Source organism: Erigeron canadensis, chromosome 6 (assembly GCF_010389155.1).
Source record: "Erigeron canadensis isolate Cc75 chromosome 6, C_canadensis_v1, whole genome shotgun sequence".
NCBI lineage: Eukaryota > Viridiplantae > Streptophyta > Magnoliopsida > Asterales > Asteraceae > Erigeron > Erigeron canadensis.
This window is the reverse complement of record NC_057766.1, coordinates 31,379,757-31,390,248: the sequence shown is the minus strand read 5'-3', so window position 1 is coordinate 31,390,248 and position 10,492 is coordinate 31,379,757. Positions and strand designations below refer to the sequence as shown.

The following is a 10,492-nucleotide window of genomic DNA, read 5'->3' as shown; positions in this document are numbered from 1 at the left end:
ATGTTTTATATTTATATGGTTTTAATTATATGTATTAAAATTAAATGAAAAAAATGAAATTGGGTAAGAATTGGGTATGTATTGCCAGTGATTTTGGTAAAAATTAAATAAAATTGAGTAGTTGTGAATTGTAAAGTTTTGATTGGAGAATGAATTGGGTAAGAATTAGGTAACTAAATTGTATTCCTTCTTACCTAAGGTTTTTTTTACGTCCGAATGGTCAAAGTTTGTTTTGTTTAATTATGGGAAGACTAGGATACACGGAAATTTTGACTCAATGATTAATCTATAAATTTGACTATTATAATAAGTATTGTGTTGTCAACTAATTATTTAATGTTGATGAGTTGATTACTATAAACTTTGTTGTTTTCAAAGTTTGTAAAACTTTTACTCAAATATTTTATATACTGTCATAAATAATCATCAAAGTGGTAGTTAGACATTGTATTTGCTTGGATAGATCTCAATCTCATGTTCAAATTTCACAAGTTAAAAATGTTGAGATTGATTAGATATACTGTTGTAAATGTAAAAAAAAAAAACCAATTTATGATATATGATAATTTTGGAAAAAAGAACATAAAAAGAAAAGAAAAGAAACCTTTCAAATAATCATGGTTGGGAAATGAATACTTATGATAAAATCATAGTTGTTGATTCTTGCTAAATCGTACTCGTATTAATAATTATTAACTACTATATCATATTTCATATACAAGTTGTCAAATTATTTAAAACAACAAATCTTGAGAAAAAAAAAAGGTCGTTTATCATGTTTCTCTACAAACATGTAAAAGTCATTCGAAAGTAGATAAAAAAAAAAAAAGAAGAAGAAGAAGGTTTCCTCTATTTATGTACAGTCATCCTAGCTATCTATCTATAGTATAATATAACTAAAAGAAAAGGTTGGGGTACACTTAAACATCCCTTAAAACTCTTTTTAGGCTTAAATTCTCTCATAAGTACTCAGAGCTCTCTTCTTTCTTCTATATTTTTTATTTTTTATTTGTCTATTAAATAGATAATTCTATTTAAAATTTTATTATAAATCTTTTTTATCAAAACAATTTTGTTTTAATTTTAAGTAATGTAATAACTAGAGAACAATGTTCTAACACTTTGAGGTTGCCATGGTCTTTCAATGGACCCGGGAGCTATCCTATACATTGTTAATTTGTTATCGAACACACTATACAGACTCGAGTATATATGTCACCAAGTTACATTTATCAAACAAAATTTACATCCAATATTCATCATCGACTTGTATCATGTTTATAAAGCCTATGCAACCTTCTGTTGAAGTTCTAGTGTATTTACACATATTTTACCCCTTTCTTTAAGTTCCTTTTATATCAAGCAAATTGACACAAAAATAATAGATATCACCAAAGAATTGGCATTCTCTTGCTATCGTAATGAAATCAAACGTTTTCCTTAAAGAGACTCACATTTAAGTTCCTTTACTTTGCAAAGTACAACAACATTAAATTGAATATAGTCAATTTGGGTAATTGATCGGACGGGGTTAAAGAGGGGCAAGGAAACTTATTTAGTAGACACATTGGATCTTTCTAGTGTATGGACTATGTAATCTATGTTTAGTACGTTAGAGATAGGCTCTCGTGTCTCCTTTTAAAGGATATATAAGTTACCCCCCTCCCCCCAAACTTTTTACCATGTATCTTTGTGTTATTGCTAGACATAGGAATGCTATTTAAAAATAAATAAATAAATAAATAAGCACACTCTATTAATTTTTCTTTCCAAACAACAAATTCTATTAATCTATTAGCATGTAACTAGATAAAAGAGAGAAATTACATCACAACATTCAGTAAAAAGATTATTCGGCCAATCTGCTCAACTAAGTTTAATCTTGCATCTATATATACAAAGCATTCTTGTGTCTAGCAACGATACAATAATACATGGTAAAATTAATAATATAAAAAAAATGAATAAAAAAGACAAACATAGTTACTAAGATATAAAATCAGCTATTATGAATACACGGTAAAACCATTTATTAAAGTTATCTCTTATATTAATAAAACAAAATTGTTTTCAAAAACTATTTTTAAAAAAAGAATTAAATGGCAAGCCCTTATCTTTTGCTAGCACAATATTTAAATAGATATGACATCATAATTTTTGTATTTTTATTTTCTTGTTGCTTTTTTTTTACCTTAAACATGTTTACTTCCTTTAGCTATCTTAAACTGTCATCCCTTTTTCTATACTCATATAAATAATTTTTAAAACATATATACAATGATAAATGAATAGTCATCAACATTAACATTAAACCTTTTACGGATTTTTTTAAAACTTTTTTGAATTTTTGAATTTTTTTCTTCTAATATTGATTTGAACGAAAAATGTCTGGGTCAGAACTGATTTAACTTCAAAAACCCGGGTTGAACCCGGGTTTAATTAGCTAGTATTAATATAAAATTTCAGTTGTCTATTAACTACCTATGTTGCTATCGGTTTTACGGTTTGATTTTGTGGTTATTCTGCTTCACTTTTTTCCCCACCTATATCAGTTGTTAAAGACGTTTGAAATTAGTAACTAGATTTATTTATATCAGAACTAACTTAATAAAATGTTAATCATATCTCTTCCGATACTTGTGAATTATATTAGCATTAAAATGTTGGTGTGGAAGATATACCAACCAAAAACAATTAATGAAGGGGTTTGGTAAGTTGGAGATGGATGCAACTACTTGATGTTTTAGCAGTCAATCTTGTTATTGTATGTGTATATTATTATTTTGGAAAATGCTATTATTTTATACAGTTTAGTGCGCAAGAATGCAACAAATTATGCATAAAAGGTTATAGTGTACACGAACTAACGTTTTTCTTTATTGTATGCATAAACTTAATAAAAATATTTATACCATGCAACTTTTTGTGACCGACCAATAAAAACCTTACACGTGGCATGTTCAAAATTTTTTTTTACATGTGACAGCTCATACGGGCTGCCACGTATACACATTGCATGATTTGAACATTTTTACTAAGTTTATGCATACAATAGAAAAAAACTTTAGTTCGTGCACAATATAACCTTTTGGATATAGTTTGTTAAATTCCGGCGCACTAATCCCTATTTTATAAGAAGTTACATTGTAATATCTCATAAAATGAACGAACATTATTGTTATAAAGTGTTCGTATGGTAAAGAAGGAAAAATTATCAAATGTATCAGTAAGATGAGATCTTTCATTCAAATTTCAAACCTTAACTTGCAAATTTCTTTGAATTACCGCATGGATACATATTGAGGATGTGCTTTGAATTTGCCAGGATGTCGATTTTCTTCAAGTATGTAATCAATAGTGTCAGCTTTTGTTAAATTCATTCAACTGTCAACATCCATTCCTAGAGTTCAAGTAATTATTGATTGCATATTTTTCAATTTAAGTGAATGTTTTAAAGATCAACAATCAATATGTTATCAACTAGGTGATACACATACGTTGCAACGGGCTATTCTGTTTTTCTAATATAATTCATCGTAAATGCCATATAATAGAAATAATCTTAACAAAAATGAATTTCATTAATTGAAAATCTAATTATTTATATAAAAAAAAAGCATATTGTAAACACTGGTAAAATGAATATTTAATTATAATATTTTCATTGACTTTCATTGAACATTGTTATACCTCTTGACAATTACTAACACATCTTGTTGTCTTGAAACACAGTTTCAACATATTATAAAAAAAATGTAGACACACATAATTGGGAGTGATAATACTTCCAGACCTAGCGAAGATTTTCAATGTTTCTAGTATCACAGTTTGTAGTGATATGTGCAAACTATGAGTGATCAAGCAGGTAAATTATTTATGAAACTAAATCAACGAATTTCAAGTTTATAAACCTAATGATATGAGTATTCTTCGCAATAATTCTAATAACAAATATTAAAATCATAGTTAAAAAATCATAATATAATAATAGTATTGATCTCTAAATCCATTGATTCGAAAATTCTTGATAATAATATGATAACCGAGATACATTAATATGAATACTAATAAAAATAATAATAACAATACTATTACCCTAAGGTAACGATGAATCGTAAATAAGGCTGATTACCTAAAATCATCACAAAAAGCCATAAAATTAGCCTGAAATCGGACAATCGTCATCTACCTATATCTCTACTTTCAAATATTATATATTAAACAAAAGTTGTAAATAATAGTTTATTTATAAATCAAATACAAGAAATATTTGATGACATATGGTGCTAAAGTATTAAGGAAGATCAAACAAATAAAATATCTAGATAGGGGTGAAAGACGAAAAGTAATGAAAAGATTGGTGTTTAGTTGTGATCATTCGGTCTTCATTCTATTTTTTTTCCGAATCTATACCCATACGCATTTCATCATCATCATCTTCCATTTTCTATATGTAACAACCCATAAAACCATAATATTAAGGATATGAGAACACATCAACAACAGGAGAAAAGTAGTGATGTTCAAGTAATTTCGATCCCATAACAATTCAAATAACAGAGATAAAGGACGACATCATTTACTTATAGTATAGTGATATTATTGTAAAAATTTGGTGGAATATCGATCATGATTACAACAAAAAGTGAATTTCACAGATAACAATTGTATTGATGGCATTGTAAATTTAAAACAAAAGTCATTGTGGTTTAATTGGCAAATGTGATGGCATTGTAAGCTAGAGGTCATGAGTTCAATTCCTATTTCTAGCTTTTTTTATTAAAAGATGATTTAGTGGCTTATATACATGCTTAGGTGGACACTCCACATCATCAGATAAGTTGCCTACGTGGGTGATGACTTGTCACGTTCTTGTGATGCCACGTAAGAAAAAGCTGACGTGGCGGGCTCAGAGAGCGCCGCGTGAGCGCTTTCTGATAGCCTTTTATATACGTATATATATAGAGAGAGAGAGAAAGAAAGATAGAGATAGAGATTTTAACCTTCAAAAAGTATATATATATTATCAATTTTGCCAATAAATATATAAATGAAGAATTTGAATGTTGTAAATCAAAGATCTTGAATGTTTATATTCACAACAAAAATTAAAAATGTACTTTTTCAAGAACTTATTGATAACCATTTGTAGCAGTTAAAACTTCACTTCCTACTAAATTGTAAATGAATTAGAGCATTAGAAAGAGAAAAGACCACTTATGGTATGTTGATGAACAACTTATTTCATTCAAAAAAAATTATTGAAAAGTATTTTTTTTTATATAATTGAGAGCAACGACATCAGTAGGTTTTGACATTCAACCTATTAAAGCAAAAAAAATTTCTCCTAGCTCACAATGTCACCATAAAAAATAGAGAAATAAGTTTTTGACAAATATATATTATTTAAATAATGATATGACATCCAAAAAAATGAAGCTATTAATAACTAAATACCATTGTAGATACTATTAGGAAAAAAAATTAATGTCAAATCAGCATCATATCATTTTTATTATCCTACCACGAGTATATCATTTTCATCATGATTTCATATCATTTTTACTATCCTACCACGAGTGTATCATTTTTATCACGATTTTCATTCATCTCATTCCAAACAATCACGAACCACAATTGTATTATTTTTCCGTGTGGAAGGTAAAAGAAAATTGATGCCACAATTTCTTCATCTTTAAACTTTGAAAGGTTTGCCAACAAATCTCCGTCTTAAATACTCCTAGCCGCATGGTAATTCCAAAAGCAATACCAACCTCAAAGTCTCAGACAATGAGCACCGTGCCATGTGCACTTATAAACCAAACATATAACTGTAACAAAAGTATTTACGAGATTGGACATTTGGACCTATTTGGTTGAAAATATGAGAATTGGTTTAAACCAAACATATAACTGTAACAAAAGTATTTGTGAGATTGAAAAAAAAAATATATCTGAGAGATTGGACATTTGGACCTATTTGGTTGAAAAATATGAGAATTGGTGTAATTTTTGGAAAATATTATGAACTACGATCAACTTTACAATATTTTACAGTAAATTTTGTGGAGCAGTAGATATTTTTAGATTACAAGATTAGTGGAATATCAAAATCAAATTGTATTTTTCTGGTGGTGCAACTTCTAATGGGAACAAGAAAAAAGAGTCAAAAAACATGACATATGACAATTGCTATCATACTAGAAAAGAATGGCATATAGCAAACTACTTCTGGTGGTAATTGTTTAACCTAACAAGTTAATTATCATGGTTTTTCCACCATATTTGTTTCTAAATGGCCTACAAGTCATATCCATTAACCATTTATATTTAGAGGATGATGTGCATACTTGACTTTTATCTTCATCTTTTTCTTTTTTTAATTTGCAAAGATAATAATCATGTAGAATAAGTTCGAAAATGGGCTGTGTTTGCCAATGATCGAAGTCTAACAAAAAAAAAAAAAAAATCACATATCATCCTTGAAATGCATAAAATTAAAACGAACTTAAACAAAGAGAATATTATACGTGATAATTTATGATAAGTTGGGTAATGAGTCGAAACATGTTGGTTTGGTACAAGACTACAAGTTGAACTGAACCATAGACACCTTTATTGTCCTTGAGTATTTTATACATAGTTAACGCTGTATTATCACTTCAATGTGTAACTCGTTTGGCTCTTTTTTGTTTTAGCTAAAAAAAGGTTCATTCGTTCATTTTACTCACTTAACATATAACATAAGTCAAATCGATAAGTATACTCAACCTTTATAGCATAATTAACACCAGGTCAAGACTTTATAACACAATTGGTGAGTCAAGAAGTTGACAAACAGATGGATAATTGATATTTGCTTGGAAAGTCAAAGATACATGAATGAATGGATTGGAAGTCAATATATAATGTAAATGAAGTTTTACAAGGATAGTGTAATACTAATAACTAGACTTATGACTTATGAGTATATCATCTCAGTCTCATGTATATACTGCGTAGAACTTGTATAACTTTTAACAAATTTAAACAATTTTTTAAATAATCCATATGAAAGGTTAATTAGGATGGTAACATGACTGCAAAGATTTTGGACTTGGATTTTACTAAACGGCATGTATTTTGAAAATTTAAAATGATGCCTTTTTTAGTTTTATTCTTTTCAAACTGAAAAAAGACCCCAAATTTGTCTTATTTCTCTGTGCCACTTTGGTCCTGTACTCCTGTTTCATATCACACAGTTTCAGTATTTTAACTCTTACCAATAATTAATTGAAGTTCACTTGTATTTTGTTGATAATCCTATGTCAAACCCAGCCACAGAGATTAGATGCATGCAGACTTGCAGTCAATGAACATTTTTTACTGTGTCGCTCATGAAGCTCAAGGGGACACCCTTGTCGAATAATTCATTCAAGTTCAATTCAAACATAGTCTTGAATGAACTTTACATTGAGGGTTGCCTCGTTTTTCAGCACTTGCACCCCGTGCTATAAACTGAACTGCTTATAACTAGATGAACCCAAATTCCAAGAATCTATATGAGATCCAAGTTCAGCACTTTGGCCTAAAGACAGCTAAACTGCGATAACGGAGATTAATTTAGATTTTTTATAACTTGTTACACATGTTGAAGTGTTGAACACAGACTATTAAACATGACCACAATGATAAGTTGGATAATTAGGTTCAGGTCAGATCATTGACAGTTCTTTTGTCCTTTTTTTCTAATAAAGAGTCAACACTTTATTATTCAATAAAAAAAACAATATTTGTATTAGAAACAAAACAATTTGTAAGACTTTTGTGAGATATTGGTGGGCAAGGATTGGGCCTTGTGGTCGATCCCGAGTCACAAGGATCATTAGAGCATAAAACCAGATCATAACGCCATTTGTAGTAGTGAAAGAATACTTTTACTACACATATATGAGTCAAGAATTTGACAAACATATAGACACTTCACACTTGACATATTCTTGAAAGTCAAAGATACATAAATGTATGAATGAATTGAAAGTCAACATATAATGTAAATGCAGATTTATAAGAATATACTCATACTCAAGTCCCTAACCATATAAAAGAGTAAAGACTAAAGAACCATCCCTTGTAAACTATGTAGTGTTTCACGAATATGTAGTATCCTGCAACCTCAATATCGTCCGATCATCTGAGTCTCATGAATGTAACATGGACCTAAAAGTTTTAACACATATTAATAAATTAGTTGAAAAATTCCCAATCAATGTACAGGGCAGCAGAATGAAGCTAAGTCATTACAATAGCCCAACCTTTCATGCTACCCAATTTTAAGATTTTATATGCAGCCCATTTTTGACCCAGCACATCTAAACTGCAATAACGGGTAAACGGGGCTAAAATTGCATTCGGTTGGATCTATAACATATTGCATGAGTTAAGCAATCAAATACATAATACACTAATAAAAAGTATCTCCGAACCAACCAATCACCAGAACATCTTTCAATACCAAGCAAGTATTTTTCTTTCCACAAAAGCCAACAGAAATAACAAAAGGGTGCACAAAATATCGCCAGTCTACATGATTCGTCCTAAACGATAGCAAGTTACCATATCTAAATGACAGACCCCTGATATGGGGATTGTTTCATAGGCCTTACAGAAAAAGGCATCTAAACGACAGACTGATATTTCTGGGCCTGCTGCCGGACTTTTTTCTCGTACTCGACCAAATTCTGCACAAACTAGCATGAATCAGATTAACTTTTGCAACATAAATCTCAATTTACACCATTATGTTCATAGTTAATCTCTTTAAGATATTGCGAAATAATCAAACAAACAGTCAATCACACTCATAGCAAGCACATCATGATTACCTTAGTAAACAACTGACATGACTCATGTTGGGCAGGAGAAGCAGGATTAGGGGTGTCCAACAAATCTTGGAGGCCAACAAGAATTTGTTTCACTGTTATTGCTGGTCTCCAACCCTGAAAAAAGCATACAAACACTGAAAATTTACTAATGGAAACGAAAAGTTGTGTCTTAATCAGCAATGTAGAGCACTTACATCGCCAAGAATCGACAGACAAACCTTTCCACATGAATAAATATTAGGGTGAAAGAATCCTGGGGGGAATTTACAGACAGGTGGTATGCTTGGATAATTATTACTGAAAGTCATAGTAACCGGGTAATTTCCGCCTTCCCAATCAGTTTGCAACGTGACATAAGAGAAGAGCCCATTTTGAACATCAATAATCAGAAAAAAAGGTACAATCTTTAGTTGCAAAAGATCAAAATTAAACATGTTCGTGGATGTGTTATGAAAGTAATTATTGTATTTTCAGGTGACTAATAAGTCTTTGGGTAACAGGTAAAATCTTATCCAAAAACTTTGTTGACACGAATCTAGGGTAACCCGTTAAACTGAGCCAACCACAAGCCCTAAGAAGTTGCGCTTACCCACCTAGCTACTTGTTAGTTTGAATGTTTGGGTACACCCAAAGTGATTCGTATTACTCGGAGCTCAAAGAATCAGTTTGCAAGTAGTCGCAAAATCGCAAACACACTTAAGCCAAACATGATGATTAGTTATAATCATTTTAACTTTATACATTAGTAAATAGTCAGAATTTGTGAAACACTTAACTTGGCAATCACATTCACAACCTAAAAGAAAACGTAAACACCACCAAACATCATCTAATACCACTATTTAAATCTAAGAGGATACGGCATGACAATAAACCACGCCATGGTGTCACACCGCCCTCAGCATGATGGCCAGCGTTATGTCTCCCCCGTGGAGAAAACCAGTGCGGCTAGTCGCTCTATGTGTGTGTGTTTTGTTTTTCATATCCACTAATATTTTCATTTTGTGTGATACTAAGTGATATTCAATGTGGTCCATGTATGTAACCACACCGATCGCAATCCTTTTTATAAATAAGAACCAAACAAGTTACCAGGCTTAATGTTATATATAACCAACTAAACTCAAATAAGACAATAATTAAGTAGTTCATTATCTACACTTAAAATAAGAGTTAATGACAACAAAACGAAAAATAAACAAGTAAAAAATGAAAACTTACCCCAGCCCTGCCTGGGACAATACAGTTCCAAACCATCAAATTAACTGAGTTATCTGGACCTGATTCTGGCTTAGCCACAAAACCCTATTAATTAAAGGTAAAAACATTACAAGGCAATCATTTAAATGCATTATATATATACATATACATATACACATACACACACATAAATGTAGCATAGTGATAACGATACATACAAAAGGGTGATTTTTGCGCCATGTTTTTCGTTCCTCAGTAAGACGACCAAGAGCAACTCCCCCTGACATTGATTCTTTTTTGTTTTTTTTTTTTAAACTTCCGATGGGTATGTTTAGAACTATAGATTCTGTTCAATATTTATGCTTATACTGTTTGCATTTAATATTTACACCTATATTTACATTTACATCCATTAGATTAATAAATTA

The 10,492-nt window shown here is 30.2% G+C and overlaps 1 protein-coding gene across 5 annotated transcripts; it reads right to left on the bottom strand.

The window, feature by feature from the left end:
* Window positions 1–7,966: 7,966 nt before the first annotated feature.
* Window positions 7,967–10,445, bottom strand: LOC122605573 (SUMO-conjugating enzyme SCE1-like). 5 transcript variants are annotated; one of them, XR_006324643.1, is made up of 5 exons: window positions 10,283–10,445; window positions 10,086–10,169; window positions 8,865–8,978; window positions 8,646–8,729; window positions 7,967–8,199 (listed from the first exon to the last, which is right to left on the bottom strand). XR_006324643.1 is itself a non-coding variant. In XM_043778530.1 (4 exons), the coding sequence occupies exons 1-3, from the start codon at window positions 9,296–9,298 to the stop codon at window positions 8,658–8,660; spliced, it is 426 nt and encodes a 141-aa protein (XP_043634465.1). In that variant the 5' UTR covers window positions 9,299–10,009; the 3' UTR covers window positions 8,218–8,356; window positions 8,646–8,657. The 5 variants fall into 5 exon arrangements, 4 of the variants coding, with proteins under 4 accessions (XP_043634465.1, XP_043634467.1, XP_043634464.1 ...); XM_043778530.1 differs by lacking the exons at window positions 7,967–8,199; window positions 10,086–10,169; window positions 10,283–10,445 and adding exons at window positions 8,218–8,356; window positions 9,059–10,009; XM_043778532.1 differs by lacking the exon at window positions 7,967–8,199 and having other exon boundaries at window positions 8,416–8,729; window positions 10,283–10,434.
* Between the last annotated feature and the right edge of the window lie 47 nt (window positions 10,446–10,492).

Excerpts from the sequence above, each read along its gene's own strand:
- LOC122605573 (XM_043778530.1), bottom strand. The coding sequence starts at position 9,298 with ATGTTTAATTTTGATCTTTTGCAACTAAAGATTGTACCTTTTTTTCTG. Across the intron at positions 8,979-9,058 it reads GTCTGTCGATTCTTGGCGAT|GGTTGGAGACCAGCAATAAC; the intron begins GTAAGTGCTCTA and ends TGCTTTTTTCAG. Across the intron at positions 8,730-8,864 it reads CATGTCAGTTGTTTACTAAG|TTTGTGCAGAATTTGGTCGA; the intron begins GTAATCATGATG and ends GATTCATGCTAG.